Source organism: Miniopterus natalensis, chromosome 4 (assembly GCF_054644295.1).
Source record: "Miniopterus natalensis isolate mMinNat1 chromosome 4, mMinNat1.hap1, whole genome shotgun sequence".
NCBI lineage: Eukaryota > Metazoa > Chordata > Mammalia > Chiroptera > Miniopteridae > Miniopterus > Miniopterus natalensis.
In genome coordinates, this window is record NC_142084.1 from 42,759,307 (window position 1) to 42,786,713 (window position 27,407).

At 34.9% G+C, this 27,407-nt stretch overlaps 1 protein-coding gene across 2 annotated transcripts in view; it reads right to left on the reverse strand.

Annotated features, from left to right (window-relative positions):
• The window catches only part of LRBA (LPS responsive beige-like anchor protein), a 504,104-nt gene that overhangs the window by 68,089 nt on the left and 408,608 nt on the right, over positions 1–27,407 (reverse strand). For both annotated transcript variants that reach the window (XM_087816509.1, XM_087816508.1), the window contains exon 48: positions 197–364. In XM_087816509.1, the coding sequence (XP_087672635.1) occupies positions 197–364 (168 nt within the window). The remainder of the gene's footprint in view (positions 1–196; positions 365–27,407) is intronic.

Genomic DNA, 27,407 nt, shown 5'->3' on the forward strand with positions numbered 1-27,407 from the left:
ATTTTACAGTGAGTCGAACATTTTGTTTGAGGAAATTCCTGGATTCAAGTCCCAACTAAGTCACTAACTGGAAGGTTGTCCTACTTAAGTCCCTTCACCCACCTGGTTTCACTGTTAGCAAAATGAAACAAGAAGAAGATGACACCCAGTACCTTCCAGTCTAAAGACACCTGCTAGACCTAGTCGGGTAGTTTACCTCTCTCAGAACAGGATCAGTTATTGAATTCAGGTTGACAGCTCCTTCATAGGTCAGGTAATAGAACACATTGAGGGATCGAACAGCCTCTGGTCCTTGCTGTTTATAGCCAAAAATGAGATCAATCCACTGGTGAAGCTGGCAGGAAACAAATTCACTCTCCAGGGCCTAAAAAAATGGCATAGGTCATATTATTAGGCTGAATTCGGTTTTTAAACTATGTAGAGAAATTTAGAACAAGCAGTAAAGTTTAATGTTAAATTTACTGTGAACAGGATAATTCTGATGTCCTATTTTCCACCAGAATCTGTTCTCCCTTATTTATAATTAGAGTCTTCCCAGCACTTGTCACGCTGAATTGTAATAAATTGTTAACATTAACATTTCAGTATTATTCTACCATACTGTGAGTAAACACAGTGAAAGCCAGGCAGGGCTGGTTCTGTCTTGGTCACATTTGTAACTGAGGGCCTGAGAGGGACTCAATTTATGCTTAAAAGATAAGTCATACAATGTAAAGGCTACTTTGAGACAGCAAATGTAAAAACATTAAACATTTACTGTCCCCTTAAAATATTTATAATTTTTCTCAATATAAACATTTTGCTGTTTACTGCAACAACTATAACCAAATCACTTAGCTATTTCAACTGAGTTTTCATGCCAACAAATGATATCTTAGGAGGGATACTTATAATTCTAGGTATTAATATCAAACGAGCCTAAATTATTTGATGCTATTAACTAACAGTTTCCAATAAATAATGAATGAATACAATCAAGTATTCAGTAAAAATGCTGGGCAAAGATCCACTTCCAGCTCATCATTACATTCCCAGATACTGACTGGCATTATACCTAAAACATGATAGGTGCCAATGTGTGCTGAATTTAATAAAGTTAAAAATAAGAGTTTTAAGAAAACTGGAGACATTTTTCAGATAAGTATATATATTTACATTATTTTATTTATTATTGTTCAATATTATTCCAACATGAAAGTTTAGTATCATGGACGAATTTATCTCTGATTCAAATCAGAGAACTCTCAAACTCTCAAGAGTAATTCGAAGTATACCAAGTTATATCAGGTTATGTATCTCACTGAAATTCTTATTTTTAGATTAATAAGAGTATGGCTGTGATGTGTTTTTGGTGTGACTTGCTATGTTATCACTATTACAAAAAGAAATTTGTTGATTTTAAAACAAAATTGACTAACTTCTATAGCAAGCAACCAGTAAGATATAAACCACCTCGTGATGAAAGAAGTTCCTATTAGTTCATAGATTTACACTTGAGTAAATATGCTTTATTCAAAAAAATGATTGTAGATAAGAAAGATTCTTATGGCTAAATCCAAATATATTTCCTTTAATAATATTTAACATGGCTTTACAGTATATGATGTACTTTAAAATATAAAAAATAATTCTGTAAATAAAACTCTAGGCAATTCTCATATTCCAAAGTATACCTGAAATGAAATATACCCAAAAAATATTTAGCTAGTTTCAATTATGAAAGTTACTATTTTAGACATCTCTTATGAAACTCATATTTATACATTTAGTACATAGCTAAGAGAGCACAAAACTTTCATATTTTATTTGAACTAAGAAGAGAATGGCGTGTAATAACTTTAAATAAATAAATTCCTATTTTAAGTACATGGATTTAAAATCAATCCCAAAATCCAAGAACTATTAATGCAAGTTGCACTCAAAATGATACGTTTGTTTCATTAACTCAGGCCTTGAGTAGGAATAGGGGGATGGGGGACATGTTTAAAGTGACACATAAAAACAGCAATTGTCTTAATTTGTGTGCAGTGCACTCCACACAAAAGCCCTAAATATGTTCAAATTAGAGCAAGCTGCTTGATTGTCACTGCAGTCTCATGTCACATTAATGCATGACAAACATTAAACCATACACTTAAATGGCAATTTATATCATTTAAATGTTTACTGCCAGACTAGCTCATCACTCATTTAAATGTGACTTTCTGACAGCTAATTTCAGTTAATTTTCTCCAATTCACTTAATTAGAACTTTCAATCAGGGAAGAACCTCTACATATCTTTGAGCTTACAACCTTTTTAGTTGTTCAAAATCTGAGTCCATAAACTGCTGAAAACAGCACTACTCTAATAGATTAGCATGTAACATCTCTGAGTGTACAAAATAAGGTGCGACCATATGACACAAACTCACAGTATGTACCCTTGGAAAGAACCCACACATATTTATGTAAATAATACTCTCGCCAGTAGTTTAAATAAAAAACGTTTAGTTCATATACACACACTATTGAAACTATAAAAACCCTGCATCCAAGCTAATTAAAAATTAATGATTTCAAAATTGTTTAATAAGATAAAACAGTCAGGAGTCTCCTGAGTGTCGGTGGGGTTGTGATTTGAGACTATAAAATTCTAGAAGGCTCAGCAAATGATAAAGTACAAATGAATTTTCTCAATATTAAGGCCCTAAAAACTAGGGCAATTTTATTTTATGTGTCATCAAAGAATTGTGAGTTTTACTAATGTTGATTACTTCTCTATGCACATTCAAAATGTTGAAATTGGTTAGATTTAGATGCTTAACCCTTTACATCTTGAAACATCAGAACGTTAGGCAAAAATGCTGAATTTAAAGGCACTATATGCTCACATTATGCCACAAACACACGTGCAGAGATGACCACAGTGTCATAGTTCAGCCCTCCCCTTACACTGTCATACTGGTCAGTCCTTAAGAGGTTGATCAGTATCATGGAATTTATTGGCAACATCTTTTCCAGAGGTTGATACACACATTACTTTAATGAATACGACACACACACACACACACACACACACACACACACACACACACACACACACACCCGCCCCCCCCCCCCCCACTAGCTAAGAATACAAGAGAATTCCAAAAACTTTTAGTACATTTCAGTACAGTCAGGTCAGGATTTCAACATTCTTTTGATATCACCAAATGGCAACTGCCTTACTAAAAGTATTTAATAATAAACAAATGTCCTTACTAAGGACTTGAGGGAAGAGGTAAAGACAAGAAGGAGAAAATTGTTGAGGAAAAAAATACAAATAATTTAAAAAAGAATACCCTGGGATTACATTTTATGACTTCTGTTTTTGAGAGTCAGAAACCATAAATCATAAAGCATACTAAAAATTCTTTAAATCCCTTTTTATATGTTAAGATTTTTAAAAACACTCTTTATATAAAATACTTCTTTATATCCATATTTTTTAGTCACAAATAAATAAACACATTCCAGTGGAATGCTAAGCATCTGAGATTTTTCAAAGCCTTTAGGACAGACAGTCCTCATTAAGGCTGGAGTTAAATACGGTTTGCAGCTAGGGGATAGTAACAGGCTTCCCTTGCTGCTCTAAACCTAACCAATCAATTGTTAGTGCTCCCCTAGCAGGCCGAATACATCATTTACATCCAATGTGTGCTCTGAGTGAAATTTGTAAACAAGAAAATCCACTAAAATGTCCAACACAATACAATAATATTCAACTCATCTGAGTTATTATAAAATAAATCAGTGACTATGTCCAATTGTTAAGGATCAAATAAGACTATGAAAAGACTATCATATGAAGCCTCGCACAAACTGTCAATCCAATCCAGGGGGACTCATATTAGTCTTGACAAACTGTCTGGGGGTTGATATCTGTTTTTTTAATGAGATCTATTAAACAGAGACTAAAACACTTGAGATATGCTAAAAAGTACAGTATACAGATGTCAAATACAAACACTTATTAGTAACTTTCATTTGTTTGGTACGCATGCAGAACACCAACAAATTAAACCTTTAATATTTTAAAGATAATAGTAAATTATTCATAAATAACTCGTTTGTATAACCCTGTGTCAGAAAAAATTATTAACATATATGAATGTGTGTCTAATAATAAATCTCACTGAAAGAATGTAATCTATGTTTTCGAGAAACTAACCCATTAAGGAAATGAATTATTTATTGATAAAAAATGTTATATAAAATTATTCTTGTTTCCTATAGTGGAGTCAAATAATATAATAACTTCTGTAGAAACAGTTTGCTTTTTTCAAGAAATTGTAAGCTATTTGAGAATAAAAATTCCAAAATAAATGGCATTAATCATGTGTTTAATCTATGCAATGGTATAGAGATACTCTAGCAATTTTCTTTTATTTTCAATCAAATTTTCTATAATGCAAAATTTACATAAAATCAAGAATAGCGATTTCAATTAGCAAAGAAATTATATGTTAACTGTTTACCTACAGACCAGGAAACCTTACTTGTATATTAATGCTAATGTTTATTTATAATTTTGCTAAATCTTCTCATACCACACCATTTAAAAAACACACACAGCTAAATAAAAGCTACTGACATCTATAGAATAAATTACTTTTATAAAAAAATCAAATAAAGAATAAATATTATTTATAAACTTTAAGCACAGAAATAATTGCATAACCAGGAGGAACTAGGTCTATCCAGCCAGCCCAGATACACACTTCTGCACACCTACACCACTACATTCCCAAGTTTCTAGAAGGCCCTACTCAGTTCTGAGATACAAGATGCTATAGCTTGAAGTTTCAAAAAAGAAAATAAAAATCACCGATTAACTCTCTTGACTTGATATACATTTAATTATAAGATGCATTTAATCATATTTTTAATGGGAGAAAAAAATAAAGAATTTGTCTTGTAAATATTTAATTGTACTTATAATTAAGAGTCTTAATTCATTTGAGTGTAGATAGTAACATGTTTCAAAGGAGTTAATGTTTGGATTGGCAAGAATGTAATATACAACATTACGGACTCGGAATTTTAAGTATTTTTCATTTCAAATACATGCAACACAGCCTTCTACACACACATACATACACACATATTTAAAATGAACTAGTCTGTTATGTTTGCATGTGCTGGATTTCAAACACTAGTGGTAATGTTTCCTTAACATTGATATATGACCTTTGTAATTTACATTGAAGAAAGCTGTTTTTTTCAGCCTAATTAGAACTGTTTCAAATTTTCCTGCTAAATATATGATATAAAGTCCTTTCAACTTTTTTATTCTAGAGTTTCTTTCCATGTCAACTTTGTTCCAATCAAAATATGCTTTGAATTAAATGATTTTGATTGAATATGTGGATCACATTTCACTTCTAAGATTTAAAGTCCAAAAAGGAAAAGTTTAGCCTGTTCAAACAAAGCAAGAGCAGCCACTTTGCGGAAAGCTATTCACATTTAAGAAGACTGACAAATTGTTTGTGTGCACCATTAGGTCTAGTTTCTGCAATAGTTGCCAGATTTCCTGTCCCCTAATAAGATACATTAACTCCTTAAATGCTGGCTCTGAATTTGTGATGAATTCAAGTAACTTTAGCAAAATCTTAGTTTCCTTCTTTGAAATAAATGGAAAGAATAGATAATTTGCTATCTTATATCAAAATTTTTCAAGAAACAAAGGTCACAGAAAAATCAACATATCTTTCATAATGGAGAGATACGAATTTTGAATGTAAACATCCTTTCCAAACAGGATTATTCAAAAGTGGCAAATCCACATTAATCCTCATTTTTAAAAAAGGTGCATTAATTAACCTAGTAAAGATTAATTGTCCAAGTGAAAATATTGAAATTTTGATGAACTATACTAACATGAGCTTAACATTCTCCCATACTGATTATATCACCATGCTTCAGAATTCAGATATTTACCCTTAATATAAATACATAACAAAAATGTGAAACATTTTATACTATTTACAAAGAAAAGCTTAACTTTGGGTGCTTAAAAAATGTGTGTGAAGCTGTGGCATTAAGAATAATAAGTCATGAAACCCAAAGAGGGGGAAAAAGTAGGATCAAGAATTTAAAGGGGAAAAAACCCTGCTGGATGCTAAGAAAAAAATTGTACCTGACAGTTAAAAAAAATAAAATTTAGTCAACAACACAATGAAGTTTAGGCTGAAAGCAGATAGAGAAATCACTAAAAGGAGATCTGCACTTCTAAACTGCCCTTGAACTGTTGGGCAGAAGAGAGATTTTGGAGCTGGCAGCACACCGCTCATTTCTACATTTCTGTCATTACTAAAGCAAAGTGTGAGTTAGTATCATATCTTGATATAACCATCAAGCACTCGTGCATCTTTTGGCAGGAGAATCATTCTGTCTACGATTGTTATTGTGTAGTTCTAAATGGACTAGTCAACCAGCTGTTATATATTTTACACACTGAAGGCCATGTTTCCTTTGAAATTCATAGTTTTAATCTCAACTGAAGTCTGTATTGCTGTGTGCCAAGATCAAAAGGATTAGGCAAACTTGTACAATTACCCTCCTTTTCTGGGAGATGATTTTTTTCTAATGTTTAAAATAGTCCTATATGCTGACATTTTATCCAACTATTTTCTTTAGAGCTACAGAACATTAAAACATTTAATTAACATTTCAACCTTAGGTCACTCCTAATCTAAAATCTAGGAATTCATAATATACAGATATTTTAAAACAGTAGGGAGATGGAGCTTTAAAAAAAATTCTATTCTGTAAGAATGAATGGCGAATTATATACAATCAAAGGACAGTTATCTTACTATTTGTTTGCATTTTGCATGACTTCATTCAGAAAATAATTTAGAGTTTACAACAATGCAAAATGATCAAGAGAAAATAAATTTAACATAAGTAAGGTAAGAAGTACATGAAAATCACACCATGAAATTCTGTAGACTTGTTAAAGGTGCACCAGGTATCTGGCCCTCAGCTTTCCAGCAGGCAACATAAAGAAAGAAACACGAACACTTACAAGAGTCAAATATGACCATAATGTAAAAATAAACCAGATGGCCTAGAAAAACACATTATTTCTATTCCTGAGATAAGAAATTCCTCCCTTGGCAATATGATGGAATCCAGGTATGTGACTCTCAGAGGGACTGACTTAATCCTGGATAGATTTAAAGTATAGACAAATGGAGAGACTACATATTCTTCAGGCAACCCTGCATAAACATTATTTCTCTTAGGTGAGGCTTCAAATGGTAAATTCTAGATTATACTCATGACAAGTACCTGGAACGCAGCCATTTTATTCCTGTCAGTTAAATGTAGAGCCACAGGCTTCAACAACAGCTAAACTGAGTCGCAGGGCTAATAATCTCTTAAAAATGTGTAGGGGAAGGCTCACCTTCACTTGGGAGGGATAGTGACCTATCCTAAGACAGGTCCAAGTTTCTCAGAAAGTAATTTTGGGTAGACTTTCACTCACAGATAAATAAGCAACAAAAGTTTCCAAATGCAACCATGATGTCCTAATATTTACAGACGTTAAAAATCCCTAGAAAATGAATTCTGAACATTGTGAACTGCTGTTATGCTAAGATACACTAGTTATAAAAACATACACTTAATGAATGAAAACATTAATCTAAAATTCTCAATTATCCACCTACGTATAGGAAAAAGAATAGGTTTTTTCTTCAACAACCATCGAAAAAATTATTAATTTGTTGTATGAACTTCAGGGGGTTTCATTTTAGAGTCAGTAACAAAAGGAAAATAAGACCAAAAAATTTAATCCCTTCCCATTTGCTTATCCACATAGATCTGATAAATACTAGCAGTCCCTTGCCTTTGAAGAGGGCCAGACCCAAACCCCTACTTATTGCCAGATGTAGTTTAATCCCAGGGGGACCCCAGACAAAAACAAGAAGCTGTCTTCATGGCACCATTGGCTCCCTGGACTGATTGCCATAAACTTATATTGGCAAATCAAAATCCTTGGCAAAATAGGATACTTATTGTATCACCACTTCCAAGAATACCCAATAAAGAAAAACTTAAACCAACAAATAAGAATGTAAAAGTTGCTGAATATTTTTTTAAAGCACTGACAAGTTCAGCCAGAGAATGACATCTGCACTTACTTTGTGTACGCAATTGTATATACATACATTAAACGTACGACTAAAAGTCTTTTTTTCATGCTGCAAGTTTTGATTAGTATCAGCAGTTCTGTCATCCATTCGCTCTACAAACCTTTACTGAGTGCTTACTAGAGGTTCTGTTCCACGCTAGATTCTGGGGATAACAAGATGAGATGTCTCTTTGGAGGGTGAGTAGGTAGGCAAAAGGTCATCCGTCTCTAAGATGACAACAGTCAACAGGAGAGGCACTGAGGCCTCAAGAGAGTGGCAGTGGGAGAGAAGGGGGACCGGTTTTAGAAAGATATAAGATGCAGGTTACTACACCAACTGATAACCAACGTGAGAGGTGAAGGAAAGGGAGTTCAGGATGACACCCAGGGTTTGGGTTGGGACCTTCAGCATACTGGAGAAGGAACAGTACATGTGGTAAAAGATTAACTCAGTTTTGAAATTAGTATTAGTATTTTGGATTTTCTTTTATAGATTTGAAATTAACCCTAAGCCTTTTTTTGGATCTAAGGCTGCTAATTCTAACAGAAATATGTACACTACTTAAATATTAAAATATGTTCATGTTCAATACTGGGCTGTCAGAGCCAAAAAAATTCTGGGTAGCAAAGTGACCACCAACAGAAATATAATGTAAGCTACTTATATAATTTAAAATTTTCTAGTAGTCACATTTTAAAAAATAAACAGATGAAATTAATTTTAACACAGTATATTTCATCAGAAATATATCATTAAACATATAACAAATATAAACATTATTATTTTGTACTAAGTCTTAGAAATCCAGCGTAGTTCTTGCATGTACAGCGTGGATCAGATCTCCCTTCAGACTGGCCACATTTCAAGTGCTCAACAGCCACACGTGACTAGTGGTTGCAACACTGGACAGGAAAGCTTTCTATTCAATTCCCCAAACTGAAACTGCATTCAGATTTTTACAGCATTTTGATATAAAATAGAATGCCAAGATTAACATTATTTAACCCTTTTTAAAATATAGCTTGTCTTACTGAAGATAAAGATAAGGCTTAGGAAGCACAAAGCACCTCCAGACTACAAAATGACCTTTGGTGCAGTTCTGAAAAGGTCATTATAATTCTCAGTGCATGAAGAATGGCTACACCTCAGGACACAGACAGCAGAAATCAGTATCTTCAAGTGTGAAATAGACGTAATGTTCTGCAACGTATATTCTTTAGCCAGTTACAAATCTCTGAAGAGATGTGGCAGCATTTGAAAGATGGCCCTATGACTGACCTCTCCAACAATCAAGGTAACGGGCTAATTCTACCGACTACAGTGTCATCTATAAACTCTCCAACCTTAAAAGTTCTTGGTTAGAGTTCTTGCATATTGTCTACTCCGCTGTATCAGTTATGTACTTTAAAAACTATATAGACACAATTATAGGGAACACAGAGTCTACTGAAAGTCAGATACATTAAATCTACACACTGTGGATACACCTCATAAAAAGCACCTCATTTTAGCAGCAGCTAGAACTAGCCTGTTTGCCCACTCCTAGAAATCCCTCAACATTTGTGATAAAAGTCTATGAGTCTCTAAATCACAATAAATTGTAGATCTGTTTCTTTCTAAGTTATCAATGGAATAAGGACTAGTTATAGGGTCAGTTTTAATTATTTTATGCAGCCATGACTATCTGGGCACTAGGAGGTCAACAACCTGAACTTTTTGGAAGATTTAGGTAAATTTGTTATTTATGCTTCCTTACCTCCCTTTCAGCGTCCTAACTAACCTCTCATCTGTCTCTTGCAGGCACACCGCCGAGCATGTTTTTGCAAAGATCCCCACGGCGGACAGTCTGAGTGCAATGGGTGCTTATCTTTCCTCACTTCATCTCTTTGCGTCGTGGAGTCCATGTTTCTAACCCTCTCTTCTTGGAGCTTCCTTGATGCCATCCCTCCAGATTCTCTTTCTACATTTCTGATTGTCCTTCTCACTTTTAAGTGTAGGGTCCTTTTCCTCTGTCTGCTTCTCCAGTGTGTGTTCTCCTCCTGACTCAGTCCCTTGTTTCAGATATAACTCAGGCAAGATGAGCCAGACTTCAACTACCTTACCCGACAATTATTACCATCTCCAGTGTCAAGTCTAAAATGCTAACTGCCCATCAGACTACTTCTTTTGGTGTGTGCTTCGGGTAACTCAAATTCAATGTCACAGAAAAAAATAAGTTTTCCTCTAAACTTCTCCCTTTCCTGCTTTTTGGATTATGGGTGCAGCCCAGTCCTTCACCCAGGCAACCAAACTAGAAATTGCAGCAGTCACCTTGGCTTCTTTTCCTCTCGCTCCAAAACCTGATCAGACAATAAGCCTCCAAAATGTCTTTCAAATTCATTCTTTCTCCACTTTGACTATCTCTGCATCTGTGTTTCATTATTTCTTGGTTCAATTATTCTAACACTATCCAAACTGTTCTCTTTATCCATAAAATTTTCCCTCTTCAATTCTTCCTCTAAAACCTGACCAAGTCATGACTCTCCCCAAGACTTTTCAGTGATTCCTCTTTCCACAGAGCAGCCGACATACATCCAAGATTAACATGCCCTGAAATCACCTGGAGAACGTGTTAAAATACAGATTACTGGGATCTCCCCAACAGAGTCTATTTCTGTGGATCTGGAGCTGAGCCCAAGACCTGCCTTTTTAACAAGTTCTCAGATAATACTGATGCTCCAAGTCTGGCAATAACCTTTGGGTACTACTACCCAAAAGAAAAAAATCCTTGTTACTTAGAAGGCATTAAAGATTGTTCATGTAACCTCCCTGTGGTCTTCTCTCTCCAAAGGTATACTTCACAGTTCTCTTACATACATTTGCACTCTACCTTCTGAATTAAGTTTAGCTCTTGTACTATACTCCAACAGTAAGATCTCTGTTCACACTGCTGCTTATATCTGTAATGCCCTTTCCATTACCTTGTTCCCTCCCGGGCAAGCTTCTACTCATTCTTAAAGACTGTGACCAAATGTAGCATCCCTGGTTAAGCCTTCCCCGGTCTTTCCAAAAGGCAAAATAAGGCATTTCCTCTTTTGATCTCAGAGTAAAAAATATATATACATATAACTATGCATGGTGACAGATATTAGCTAGACTTATGGTGACCATTCCACAGTATATATAAATACTGAATCATTACGTTGTACACCTGAAACTAACATAATGTTATATGTAAATTATATCTCAAAAATTTTATTTTTAAAAATTACACACACAAATAAGTAAACCAACGTTAAATGCTCTAATGGTAGCCTGTTGCTCTCCTCCATGGTACATACCACAAGTACTATATTATCTGTTATATTGCATTGTATATTATCACAAGTTTTATATTTATTTGTTTAGTTTCTTATTTATTGTCCATCTCCCTCACTAAACAGTAAGTTCGAAAAGGGCAGGCACTATGCTGTCTTTCTCACTGCTATAGTCCCAAAAACTAATAGGTAGTAGGCACTCACAAAATATTTGTTGAATAAATAAATACATCACTTAATCTACTTCTCTAATTAGTTACTGTCATGTCTGTTTGATCTTCATAATGACAGCCCCCAAGGGCAGGTGTCATACTCTTCCAATTCTGTGATCACAGACCTAATTACTCAGTAGCCCCTAATAAATGTCTGTTGAATGAATGAATGGCATTTAAGAAATTCTTGTGATTCAGCACAATTCTGTGTCTACTCTCAGGAACTATATGATCTTAAAGCTTTGTATAAGAAGCATGAAACTGACCAACTTTAACCAGTTGATAGAGTGCTAATTTGGCAGTTTTAGAAAAAGTGAAGAATCTCTGTGATTTCTGGCCACTGCAAATGAGATGCCCACTGTTTGCTGACCACAATCAAATGCGGGGTAGGATGATGGCATGGAAAGAAGAAAAAGTGAAGTGGATATCACAGGGTCATCTTTCAAGGTTTTATTTTCCCCTGAACAATATCAGGAAGATGGATACAAATAATGTCAATCATAAACCTGACAAAGGCTCAAAAAGACAATATATTAGGCAAGGAAAAGGCATCAGAAGATCAACTTGGAAGAAATTCATTGGCCCACTAAACAACAACAATATAATAACAACAGTAGCACTTAACATTCAGTATTTACAATGTGCCTAGTTTTATGTTACACAGGATATTTTATTTAACTTCACAATAATCCTATCAGATAAGCACTACATTTTTAAAAACCGTCTTACAAATGAGGTTAACAATGGTAAATAGTTTAATATCACACAGGGAGGAAATGTCAAGAGTTGCAACTTGAACCCAGATCTGACCCCTAAAGCCATGCGATTAACCCCTACATCCTTTTGGAAAATTCTGAAACAGAATGTAACAGAAAGTTACATTATGAAAATTCTAAAAATATGAAACCATTTCATACTAAAAATTATTTTAATGGGTTTCACATTTATCATTTGGTAACACTAATATTAAGTAAGCTGAATGTATACTAACTCTGATATGCCATGTCAACCTGCAGGCTTACTTACAGGTTTTACTGTTCTTTCAACTGGTGTTTGCTTTTACGTGTGCCTTTTTAAAACTAAAACTTTCACCATGTATTAGTTTATTTTTCTGTCCTTTTCACAAAACGTGAATTCCTAGAAGGCAGAGATTCTATCTGCACCCTTGGAACTGAGCACATAGTAGACACTCAATAACAGAGCTAAATAAAAAACACATATTTTAGGCCTCTTTAATTTAACTATATATTCTTTAGGAGATTTAAAAAAATCAAATTAAAAATTAGAGCGAGACAGAGAATACCAACATATTTGTTAACTGCTAGGTCCAAAGATTCTTATAAGGAAGCAAGCCATTAAACTATTTTGAGATGAGAATTAACAATGAGTTCATTTTGCTAACTCATGAACATCCATGAACATTAGCAACTTAAAAAGATGTGATTTCATGTATCTTAATGTGTATCATATTTTCTTTTGACACATGAACTATTTGGGTTCTTAAAATCAAACTACTGTGCAAAAAGAGACCAGAGAAAATTATCTTATTTCCTACCTAAATAAACATTTCCATTTAACTACCAAGCTTGATATATGTTTTTGTTAATTTTTGGAAAATGTCTCAAATACTTTAGGTAAAAACACTGTTTCAAACTATCTTACTCAGGACCCTATTTACATGGTTTTCTTTTCTTTTTTAAAAAACACAGCACAAACATTATTTGCTTTTGTGATTTAAATAGCTCTTAAATGTGTCACTTGGCAAACACTTCTAAATTAAACTAATATAATAATAAACAACAATGTCAAACAAATAAATCTGATTTGAGATATTTTTTAAGCTTTTCAGATAACTTCTGTGATAAGCCATAAGACACAGTAAAGTACTGTAAAATCGGAATATGAATCACTACCTGTGTTAGGTCAGGACGAGTAGATCAAGGACATAGATGTATTTATCCTGAGACCACCAGTTTCCTCCTTTGTTGTTCAAAAATATAATTCTTCTTTACAGAAAGCCTACCTTTTCAGTTAAATTCAACGCAAAGGATGCAGTTAGAAGGCTAGAATCTATCAAATATATTATTAGCAATATAAGCACTTAAATTTTTCTTAAATATGTAGGTGAAAAGATAAACAGCAAGGCAAGAGTTAATTGAAACATTCCTCTTTAGAGCCACGGAGTTGAGGAGTGGGGGCTGGTGGATGGCGGGAGGAGGGAGAAAGGCAGAGAGATGCAGAGTTAATCAGGGAGCAAATCCAAAGCCAGGCATGGATAGGCCTCACTAATGAGCCTCAAGTACCCTGCAGTGGTTTTCAAACTTAACTGGCTTCAAACGATGCCACCCCATGACAGAATGCAGCTAGCCATAAGAGGAGGGTGATTAGAATAAATGACTGGAGTAATTAACTCTGATGTGAAACCACCTGATTGGAAAAGAGAAGCCAAGAGCTATTTAGCTGATGGTCCTCTCGTAGAAGAAAGGAAGCTTTCCCTTTCTCTTGTGTGGGTGTTCAGTTAGAACTCAACTCTTTCAAGTAGGTATTTGGTAGCACTAATGAAAAGCAGCTTTCACTCAAGGGCCTCTCAAGGACCTTCCCATTCATTTTGAAAGGGGAGGGAAATAAAAGCTTCAAAGTAGAACTAATTTACTTGACTCCCCTACCTCTTAGTGAATTTTGCATTCGCAAAGTCTGCATTAGTTAACAGTCTCTCTCCAAATAATGCCATCAAATACCAAAAATCTTTATTTATGAAATTAAGGATAAGGATAATAAAAATTTTCACATTTTTTCTTTCTTTAAAAATAACTTACAACATTGCATGTACATGTTAAATATATACAATTTTTATTTTTTAATGATATTCAATGGAGCTGGAAAAAATGTTTTACATAGGAAACTTTAAACTCATAATAAGTGTTGATCAGTGTAAATACTTCCTTTAGTAAGTGCCATTGGCATCATTCTTCCTAGAGTAAGAGACTTTAGAGTAAGAGAGAGAGACCTGAAATGTGAATGGGGTACATTTGTTTTTGAAGAGAAAACAAACAAACGAAAAAGAATAATGTTAAGGCAAGGAAAGAACGAGCACATATTTTTGCAAAAAGACAGCTTTCTTACAGTGCAGATTGACCCAAAGAATCCAGCACACTCTCCAGTCAGCTTTATTTTACAGAGGAGAATTACAAAGACTGGGGGCATTACTACCTGCTGTTTAACAAGTAATCATCAATTCATTGGGCCAATGTTGTTCTGTACCTGCTGAGTTGATGTCCCCGACACACCCCTCCCCCTCAAACAGGTTCGCAAGCTGCCCAGTAAGGACGGGTGTAGTAGCACGTGTAACTTAGCAAATGTTTATGCCTAAACTCGGATTTATTTGACAGCTTTACACCTTTGGGCATGATATAATTAAATATTTTGACAGCTAAACAAAAACTGTATAAATTTAAAAGCTATTAGGAGCTGAGAATCTAGAATCCAAATGAAATAATTTGCTTATACCCTAAACCACTTTCAGCAATGCAGTCCAATAAAAAGCACAGAGGGCCACATGTCTATCCAACCGTTTCAGCTCATTTTTTTCACATTTCTCCTATGAAGGATACTCCCCTTATACACACTGACAATGACTTTAATATCGACAAAGGGAGCATACACAGGCTTAAGATTACCAACATAACCCCTATCTTTGGTTATTTTCTTTAATTTTAGGAATATTAAAAGGGCAAAGACTAAGAAATATTATTGAAAAGACTACTACATGCTATTTAAAAGGACTTAAAGCAACACAGGGAAGTGAGTGGCCCTTCGCACGCTGCCGTGAATGACCAGCGGTTAACCCTCACTCTCCAGAGGTGCCAGGTTCAGGGTCTCGGGGTTCCCTGTGCTACCTGCTCCTCTAAGACGCCCATTCTCTAGTGCAAGGGAGGAACCCAGGGCCTCACTGCTTATCTTCAGAAAAACCCACTGTCCATTGTCTGAGCTCCAGAAAGCGTTCCCATCAGTAGTACGTAGTGCTCAAACACATGCATTAAAAGCCTCAGATACTTTTCTAAAAATGAAAAAACAAACTGCAAAGCAAAATTAGCCTAATACTTTTCAAATGAAAGGCTGATTTGTATCTACCGTAGCAGCGCATCATATCACTCGATGGACGAAAGCACCTACAGAGACAGGCTCATGTTCTAACAATATGCAACCAACTATATAAAAACATTTAAAACCTACTTTTCATTATGTAACAACCTGAGGAAATGCTGTGCCCTCGCTGAAGGTAACAATGATCAGTTGTTTATTTAAAAAGAAATCAAGGACATGTTTAGAAATCAGTTCACTTCTCATGTGGTGTTTATATTTCACTTTATCATCCCTCTCGGAAAGACAGTTCTCAAGGGAGAAAATACTAGGAACCAAATCCTGTTTAACTTAACCATGCTGATGTCAAGTAATTTAAAAATCATTCTAAAAAGAGCTTCTTGTGTGTACATCTAAAAACATTACTGTGTTATCTGTCCTCTTCCTCTCAGTCATGTTAACAGGATGGATGTCTTTTTGTGAACTGTATTTGGATCTATTGGAACACAGCCTAAAAACAGATTAGCCTTTTTCGAGTGTTTAAATATCTGATAGTGTATGGACTGCAGGGAAAAGGGACTGGGGACTCCAATCTGGCTTACTACCCCCCTCCCCAAATGAATAAACCTTGAGTAAGATCATTTAAACACTAGTTATTAGGTTCAGCATTGCTCGTAGAAATAGCTGTTTGAAGACTTAGTGAACATATACCCAAAGGTAAGTATTACTTGGTGTAAAATAAGAAATGACTGCTACTAAAATACTACATATTAAAGATGTCCTTTTCTGAAGAAAAATTATCTGTGTCTTTTATTTCATTGCTTCTCCTCTCCATGGACAACATGTTTTGAAAAATGTTAACAGTGATCTGTATCTCTGTACATGTTCTTTTCTTAGCTGGAATTCAAATTAAAATAAAAATTTAACAGATATCTACCAACTTCCTCTTCCTTCATTCTTTCCCTTATTCAACACACTCGCACATACTTCCACCTGTCAACTAAAGTGTTCACAAAGAAGCCAGATAACCATCCCTAAGGGAAATGCAGGGAGCTTACTGCATTTCACGGATAGTACAGCAAAACAAGGTTACTCCGGGTTCTATTCCAAGGCAGGTCCTATTAATATTATAATAGTGACCCTGAGCTATCAAAGATCCTGTCAAAGAAAGACAACATCATGATCATTATGCCATTTTTATCAAAGAAAAAAATATGTGATTTCTGAATTACTCTGAGTTGGTCATAAAATTAAATAAAATATTCCACTTCCCTTGCATATTTATAAATTGTCTTTATTCTAAACCAAATATGTTTGTGTGAAACTAGAAATGCTGCTCTCTCACGGTGGTTCTAAATTACTCAGAAGAGTCTACTTTGAAAAGATATAGTTTTGATATACAGAACATATATAATTCAATGAAATGAGGGGTAAATTCTCTCTGTTTGATGGCACAGTGTAAATGACACATTAAAGTGAAAGAAGTATTTTGTTCACTTCCTAAGAGAACAATGATCTCACTGGATTAATAGCTGTGCAGATAAAAAGGCATGGTCTGCAATAGGAAAGCACATTAAGGGCTGTCCAATCTTTGGCTAGATGTTCAAGGTTAGCTAGAAATTTAACCACTGTAATCTTATGATTTTTGTGGATTTTTTTGTTTTTGGCTTTTTGTAATAATTGGTTTTACTTTTGTTTGCCGCTAACTATGCTTTGGATCAGGGGTTGACAAACTTTTCTATAAAAGGCCAGATAGTAAATATTTCAGGATTTGCCACTTGATTAGTATCACAATTACTCAACTCTGTTTTTGTAACCCAAAGGCAGCCATGGACTATATAAGCCATATAAACAAACATGGTGGCTGTGTTCCAGTAAGAGCTTATTTATAAAAACAGGCAGTAGGCTGGATTTGGCTGATCCCTGCTTTAGACTCATGAAAACAACTTTTAAATAAATTAGTTGAATTTTGATCTTTTCTCCACGAAAAGAAGCTGATTAGATATAGAACCCAAACCAGTAAGAACCAAAAGCCCAGCAGATGGCCCTGATGACTCAGGAAACATGGCTTCTATCTGGCCCCTGATGGTATTTTCCTGCTCCCTAATTCACTGGCATCTAATGCTGTCTCAGAAGACTTCCAATCTGCTAGAAAATAGCTTCCTCCTCAGTGGAACCAGACATCCAGTCTGCCACCCTCTATGAGTTACGATCTCTTTAGAACTCAAAAGGCTCCTATTTGTCCAACTGTGACAATGGATAAGTTCCTTGTTTTTACTAAGCCTCAGTTTCCTTAAAATAGGGGTAGTATCTTTAGTGAGAGAATAAAATGAAATAGTACATGAAAGAAGACCTAAAACAATGTCTGGCACGTAGTAGATGTTCAACTAATGTAACAAAGTCCTCTTTTGGTTTACCACTTCCCCTCCTTCCCCACAAAACCTCTTGGCCCTAAGCTCATTCATTTATTCTACCACTATACCTTCAATTAGGACTTAAACGTTTCAGAAAAAGTGCTAAAAACTGGGGACACAGCAGTGAATAACACTGACAAGGTCCCATTCTCATTCTTGTGGGAAGACTGAAAACTCACATTTTCGACAAGTCAACGTCAGGTAGTGATTAGTGCTACAAACAAAATGGTGAGACAGAGTAAGACAATTCTGAAGAAAATGAGCAAGGAGAAGTCCTGTGGTTAGGTGACCTACACCTTGAGACTTAAAGGATAAAAATCAGCTGGTCAAAGTAACTGAAGAAAGAGTATTTTATTTTATTATTTATTATTTATTTATTTAATATGTCTTTATTGATTTCAGAGAGAGGAAGAAAGAGGGAGAGAGAGAGAAACATCAATGATGAGAGAGTCATTGATCGAGCCCGCAACCCGGGCATGTGCCCTGACCGGGAATCGAACCCCGATCGCCTGGATCCCAGGTCGATGCTCAACTGCTGAGCCACGCCTGGCCGGGCAAGAAAGAGTATTTTAAATGAGCTCAACAGGAACAAAATTCTAGAGGTTAGAAAAGTTCTGGCACATTCCATATCAGATAGGAAGGAGAACTCATCTCCTGAGACAATGGCGAATGTTAGCTCTTCAATGTCTGTTCATGCCAGACAACATCCCCCTTCTGCTCTGCTACTGGTGCACCTATATTACATTCTCACCAACAGTGTAGAAAAATTCCAATTTTCCCACACCCTTGCCAAAACTTGTCTTCCAGTTTTTTATAATAGCCATCCCAACAGCTGTGAGATAGATATTTCACTGTCGTTTGATTTGCATTTCCCTGATGAATAGTAAATTTAAGCATATTTTCATATACCTGTTAGCCAAGTACTCTTTGGAGAAATGTCTATTCAAGTCTTTCGCTGAGTTTTAATCATGTTATTAGTTCTGGGGGATTTTTTGCTATTGCGTTGTAGGAGTTCCTTATATATTTTGGAAATTAATCCTTTATCTGATATATGGTTTGAAAGTCTTTCTTTCACTCCACAGGTTGCTTTTCATTTTGTTGGCTGTTTCCTTTGCTGAGCAGAAGTTTTTCAGTATGATGCGGTCCTACCTGTCTATTTCTGTTTTTGCTGCCTTTGCTTTTGATGTCAATAGCCATGAAACCACTGTCAAGACCAATGTCATGAAACTTTTCCCTATTTCTTTTTAGGAGTTTTATAGTTTCAGGTCTTAGATTTAAGTCTTCAATCTATTTGGAATTGATTTTTGAATCTCATGTAATATAAGGGCATGTGGCTATTCAGTTTTCCCAAAACCATTTAAGAGGCTACCCTATCCCTGTTTTATATTCTTGGCACCCTGTTGAAGATCAGCTGACCATATATGCGTAGATTTATTCCCGGGCTCTCCAGTCTGTCCCGCAGGTCTGTGCAGCTGTCTTCATGCCAGGGGCGCACTGTTTTAATGGCCACAGCTTTGTAACGTATTTTGGAACCATAAGGGCGATGCCTCCCAGCTCTGTTCTTTCTTCCCCTCAAGACTGTTCTGGTCACTCAGGTACCTTTGTTGTCCTCCATGAATTCGACTGTTTTTCCATTTCTGTAAAAAATGGCACTGGGATTTTTGATAGGGATTACATGTAATCTGTAGATCGTTTGGGTAGTAAAGACGTCTTAACAACAATAAGTCTTCCAACCCACAAATGTGCTCTATCTTGCCGTTTGTTTGTACCTAAGCTTCTTCATCAGTGTTTTGCAGTTTTCAGTGTGGAAGTCTTTCATTTCCTTATGTTTTTCCTAAGTTGTTTATTCTTTTTGGTGTCATTATAAATGAGATTATTTTCCTAATTTCTTTTTCAAATACTTTGTCAGTACATCAAAAAAGCAACTGATTTTTTGTATGGTAATTTTGTATTCTGCAACTTTATTGAATTCATTTATTAGTTCTAACTCTGTGTGTGTGTGTGTGTGTGTGTGTGTGTGTGTGTGTGTGTGTGTGTGTGTGTGTGTAATCTTTAGGGTTTCTGTATGTAAGGCCATGTCATCTGCAAAAAGGAAAATTTTACATCTTTCTTTCTAATTTAGATGCCTTTTATATTTTTTCTTGCCTAATTGCTCTAGCTAGGACTTCCAGACCATTAGATTTATTATAAAATCACTAAACTCATACTTATTCTATCTACAACACAGGTATTCCAAAGTTCAAATAAGATGTGTAAGAACTGCTTTCTAAACTATAAAGTACTATAATATGTCATTGGAAAGAAAGGGCAAGGAACTTAGATTCTAGAAATATGATTTTGAATTTTTACTATGTATTAGTTGTGTGACCTTACCTATCCGCCTTTCCAAGATTCTAGAAAAACTGAAACAGCTTCGCTACCAGCCTCCCAAGGACAATATGAGGCTCAAATGACTAAGTAATACTATTTGTAAAATAATAAATACTATACAAATTTGTTATTATGTATTCTTTAGTTATGATTTCTAAATCTCATACCTAAAATACTATCATCATTAATAATTTAGTAGGAATAAAATCTGTTTAGAAGCTGCAGCTTTCTATTGTTTAAAACTGCTATTAAATGTCATTATAGACTTTTAAGCAGAAACATTGCTAGCTTTAGTAAAGTGCTTTAAACACAGTGTAAAATATTTGAATAGAGGTCACCAATAAGCAAACAGCAGAGCAAATATATTAGTTCATGCAATATTCTGCACATGGAAACCTGGGTCCTTGATTAACCATTTAGGTTAACACTCATAAACTATACAGTACACAGTAAACATGTCTATCAAGTAAATAAAAAAACCCTATACGATGCAGCCACTGATGCAAACTAGGGCTTGATTTTAAATCTTTACAAAGAGAGGACTGTTTTAATTCTAGAAGTGAGAGAGGAGAACATCACATCTCTTACCTAAATAGTACTTCAAGCCTCTATTAGACCTCTAATTTTCCACAAGACAAATGCTCAATGAAGAGATCATAGGTAAGTATAACACACTGTAAATAGCATAAGCAATTAATCATGATTGTAAACCAATGCCCTATTTATAGGAGCTGGGATTTTATCATATCTGTTTAAATTGGTGTTCTACACCAATGTGAAAGTACATTATCCTTGTTGGTTCCCATGGGCGCACCACGTAGAATCTAGTAATCACTTGGCAATCACCAGAATTAAAAAAGTTTAAGTCCATATCCTCCTAAATTTCCCATATCTTGCCATCCTTCTAAATAGCATTCAAAATCATGTCACTCATTAAGAGTAAAGGACATTTTACTGGTAGCATGATCCCTCGCTTCTTTTGTAGAAGCGTAGGATAATCAGCTACCTGTCCAGTGTGGTTTTTGTACTCAATTGAACACTGATCCTCTCTCTCATCAAGGCAGAGCATACGACGATTTTTTTCTCATTTACTGCTCTCTGCTTGACTGGACAGCAAGCCCTAAAAGGAGCACATTAATAAGTGCTGCTTTTCATAAATTAGTCACAATCATTCAAAGCCTTTATTTCTTCTTTGCCTGCATTTATTCCAGATGAAAACAAAACACTTTTATTAATGGCTTCTATTATTTTTTTAAATGCTATAATTTCAAATATCTTAATTGTCTAAAGAATGTAAATGGATGCAAACTCCACGGATCAATTTTCTAAAAAGGAAGTCCAGATACTAAAAATAACTTCAAGATGTGGAATGCTGGGAAATATCAGGAGCAGACAAGGCAACTTGTGTGCAACCGTGAGAGACAGAGAGACTGATTTTGAGCAAAGCTATCAGCTTGCCTTATAGCCAGGGAAGAAAGAGCAAAGAGAGTTCTGGTGAACAGAACTCACAGCCACAATCCAAAGGTAGGTTTAACGTGTATGTAATGTAGGAAAAAACGGCATTATCTGTTATATATGTAACGTAGGAACAACGCTGCCATATGATGAAAGCAATAGCACAAATGTCTTCAAACAGAAAGATGATGTCACAAATGTAACCAGTATGTAGCTTAACGCCACTTGGGGAATAAAATAACATCTGAAACTCAGAACAGAAAATTCACTACAATAATTTCATATATATATATTGATTTCAGAGAGAGGAAAGGAGAGAGAGAGAGAAACACCCATGATGAGAGAGTCATTGGGGATCGAGCCCTCAACCCTGGCACATGCCCTGACTGGTAATCGAACCCCGATCTCCTGGATCCTAGGTCAATGCTCAACCGCTGAGCCATGCCCGGCCGGGCTACAATAATTTCTTAGCTATTCTTATTATTTATATACTAATAATGATTTCTTATATATTTTTATTAATTTATCCATTATTAAAGTACACTAATAAACTACTACATAAAAATAAACACTGGATCAAAATTCATCATTAATGCCTATATATACAAATTCCATAACTAGAAATATCATCGGTGGCTAAAAATTTAAACACCAAGTTTATATTAGAAAAACAAAAGTTGGGGGGATTAAAATCAATAGAAGATACAGTAATGAGTGTTACGCTACAAGTACAATCCTATTGTTTCACGCCCCGAAAAGTACAATTCATAGTCTAAGACAGATGTCTGATCTCAGTAAAGAGAGCCACGTATTCATGCTATTCGTTGAAAAGGGAATTATGCTGCACGTGGTTTAAACAAACAAGAAAACAAAAAACAAACAAAAAACCCCCAACTATTATCATTACTGGAACTATAACTCATAGCACACACCCTGATGATCAATGAGCAGTGCTACTTCCTTTGTGAATAACACCTTCAGCTGCCCTGTTCTTAACAACAGGAAGATATGCTGGACTTCTTGGCTTTGTTTCCTAACACCATCCACATATCATTGGTTATTATGTTGCCAAGGTAGAATTCATGAGGTGAAATAAAAAGTCAACCATGAAATCCATACACAGGAAAACAACAACAAATAAATAAGGATCACAACAACTTCAGTTCTCAATGTCATGGGACCAACACCAGTGTCAGAGCCACAAAGATCACTCAACTCTATTTATAATGCTTCCAAAGTACCTCTGAACTAGCCCTCAGCAAAGTAAGAGTTTTTCTTTCCTCTTGAAATAACTGCAAAATTAAAATACCCCAAGTACAGCAAGAGATTTGAAACCCATCTATCTTAGGATCACCTACTAGGGAATTTGTTAAAAAATTATTCCAGAGCCTATTCCACAAACATCTAGAATCAGTTTTAACAAGTATGGAGTAAGATTCTGTTATCTGCAGTTTTAATAAACTCTTAAACACTAAGTTTGAGAACTACTGGTTGTAAAGAAAATTTGTAATTTGTGTAGAATGCATACATTATCAATATAAAAGGAAACTAAGACATCTTTTTCATTATTTTCTATTTGTTCATTTTTCTTAAGTGCATTTTGTTTTTTAACACTATTCTTTAGGAAAATAGCTTGAGAAGCTAAATTTAAATGGTTTGAGACTCCACTAAAGGGACCCACACAATTTACGTCTAGCTCTAAAGTTCCTAAATTTTTCTGAGACAATTTAAATCCCCTCATAGAATTTTGAAATTAAATGACAATTGGTGTGATTTTTTTCCAAATTAAAATATAATACACACACCATAGAATTCACCCTCATAAAGTGTAGAATTCAGTAGTTTTTAGTATATTCACAAAGCTGTGCAACCATCATCACTAATTTTCATCACACCAAAAAGATACCACATACACATTAGCAAGCACTCCCCATTTCCCCACCCCCCCACCCCCCCAACTCCCAGCAACTGCTACTCTATGGATTTGCCTATTCTGGGCTATTCATATAAATGGAATCATATATGTAGCCTTTTGTGTCTAGATTCTTTCACTTAGCATAATGTTTTCATGGTTCATCCATGTTAAGACATGTTTCAGTACTTTATTCCTTTTGATGACTGAATAATATTCATTGTATGGATAAATGATATTTTGTTAATCCATCAGTTGATAGACATTTGGGTGTTTCCATTGTTCGGTTATTATGAATGCTGCTGCTATGGAAATTAATGTACATATTTTGGGATGCACATATGTTTTCAGTTCTCTTGGGTATATATCCAAGAGAGGAATTGATAGTCATATGGTAACTCTGTGTTTAACTTTTTGAGGAACAGCCAATCTCTGCCAAAGAGAGTGGGTCATTTTAGCATTAGCAATGTGTGAGGGTTCCAATTTTTCCATATGCTAACCAACACTTGTTATTGTTTGTATTTTGACTATAGACTTGCTAGTGGGTAAGAAGTGGTATTTCAGGTAAAGTGGTTTGGTTGGCATTTCTCTATGACTAATAATGTTAATACCTTTTCATGTGTTTTTGAACAATTTGTATATCTTCTTTGGAGAAATATCTATTCAGATACTTTGCTCAGTTTTTAACTGTGTTGTCTTTATATGTTGAATTGCAAAAACCTTTATGATCCAAATAGTAGACTATCAGATACATGATTTGAAAGTATTTTCTCTCATTCTGTGGATTGTCTTTTCATTTTCCTGATAGTGTCCCTTGAAGCACAAAAGTTTTTAATTTTCATAAATCCATTTATTTTTCTTTGATGCTTTCGGTATTATATTTAAGAAACCACTGTCTAATCGGTGTGACTCACTACTTATAGTCCTTATAAAATAAAAAATATTTTAGAAAAAATTAACTCTAGCCTATTATAATTCTAAAATCATAATCTAAAAATTTATGTATGCTTGCCCCAAATCATATAATCTGTCTGAGCCTATTTTCTTATTTTTTATATGGGTATTATAATGACCACTATGGATACATCATCAGGTCTTATAGTCAAATGAAATGATAATTTAAAAAACAACTTTAATAACAAGGTAGGTTCTTTCCATCCTGGGCCTAGGAGAGTGAACAAAAACAGAGTTAAAGATAGAAAGAGAGTATATAGATATGATATGTCTATCAGCTATAAAATCTATAGATCCTGGAGCATTTGAAAACAGCATCATTAATGATAACATTGGGTGCAAATAAGGGGAAAAAAATCTCAAAAGATGGCATCTTCGTAACTGTAAACAATGTGACTGAAAATGTTATAGTTTCTTTGTACTTCTGATAGATATCAATATGTGTACAAAAATTTTTTGGCTTAGTGGTTTAAAGTTGGTCAAAAAGTTGATGGCATTAGTTGGTCATCTATGATCTCTTTGTGGCTCCTAAGACAATTCAAATGGTTTCATTTATTTATTTGTTTACTTTTTAAACATATCTTTATTGATTTCAGAGAGAGGAAAGGGGGGGGGAGAGATAGAAACATCAATGATGAGAGAGTCATCGATTGGCTGCCTCCTGCATGCCCCCCACTGGGGATCGAACCTGAAACCGGGGCATGTACCCTGACCAGGAATCGAAACAGTAACCTCTTGATTCATGGGTCGACGCTCAACCACTGAGCAACACTGGCTGGCAGTACACTGCTCTTTAAAAGTATATTTACTAACATCACTAAAGGAAAACTTCATTATCATTTTTTGGTCAATTTTCTATAGGTAACTTAAAAAAATAAACTTTTCACGCACATGAAGCACACAGATCATTTACAGAAGTCTGCCATGCAGGTATTATAAAACTCATGTACGACAGAAGTATCTCAGAGCAATGTATATAAATGAAATGTGTATGAAGGACCAAGAGTATCACTGTTGTACTTGCAGCACAGAACAAACTTAAAACGGAGGCAGCACCTGTGAACTTCCTGAGGGCAGAAATTTTAGAGTTGTACTTCAACTAGAGTAAGACACTATCAAAAAGAATATAACTAAATGTTACAAATGTCAGTACCCACCCATCTGCCTCAGGGGTGGTGGAAAGGGAGTGTGTAAAGCACTATAGTCTGGCAGGGGTCACACATGTGGCTTAATAAGTATATTCAATTTATTATAATAAGATATCTATTGCTTACTGTTTCCTTAATACAAACATTAAGGAACAGTTTTCATATCTATTTAAAAGACTGTGAAACTGATATATAAAACCTTCTTTTCTACAGAGCCTTAAGCTCAGAATATTTACTTAGAAATGTAGTAAGATTCTCCTCCCCTTTCCTGCCTCCTCCCTTCTGCCTTTTCTCTGCAAAGGGCTAGAGTGCCTGAGACTTCGAGCTAAGGTTCTTAAAGATGAGTAACTTCTTAAGGGTTGATGCTTCCTTTAAACACAAACCGAACATTAAACAGTATAAACTAAACAAAAACACATTTAGGGAATTATGATGAGAAAGATGTTTTATAGCTTTAGAATGCAGAGTTAACTGTGGAGAAAGATTAAAAAGATGTACATATATTTTGGTTAAATGAAGTTACAGCAAAAGAATATACAATTGGTGAGATTTACAAAACACAAACTTTACCTGAAGTATTTTTTTCACATTAAGCACTGAAATAAAGGGGAGTGAGGGTGGGATGGGACTAAGGGCTTTAAATGACTCATTCAGGTCTATTTCTATCACTATGAATTTTTCATGTTTTTACAGACATTTGGGATTGTCCTATAGACTTTATCAACAGTTAATGACTGAGGCCTGAGCTGTTATTCTTGACTCAAAAATTAACAGGTATTGTCTTTATTTTCTAATTTCTGGGTTAGAAGTGTAAGATTATAAATTTGTAAAAGACATTTAGAAAACCATTACTTGAAAAATGAAAAGCTAGCATTCATATAATATTCACAAGGGAGCTAGTTTGAACTGAAACTGCGTATTAAAATCATTTTAGGAAAAATAACAAAAGTCACTTAAGTGATTTTTCTCTTCCTTGTAAAACATTTGCTGTAAATACTTCTTACCTTTTCCCATATTATATAGAGTCCTGAACAAGCAGACCTGTGTAAATACAAAATCTACAACTCTACATATAAGAGCAAAACAAACAAACAACCCATAAACTTATAATATGGAATCTGCATTATAGTCATTCAAGCGCAAGTAGACTGAGGCATAAAAAAACAAAAACAAAAAACCCTTTCTTGAGGTGATCTAGTTAATAGGCAAACTTGTTTAATTTTTAAAATTTACTATTGTTTTATGTTCTACTACAAATATTGGCCTAACTCTGTGGCACCTCCTGTACTAAAAGCAGGGGGGAAATCATCAGGAAGATTAAAAAGAGAGTGAAAAAACAAAACAAAAGGGGATTCAAGGAAATAGATGAGGGAGAGAGGAAAGGAAGATGAACAGGCAGGGAAGG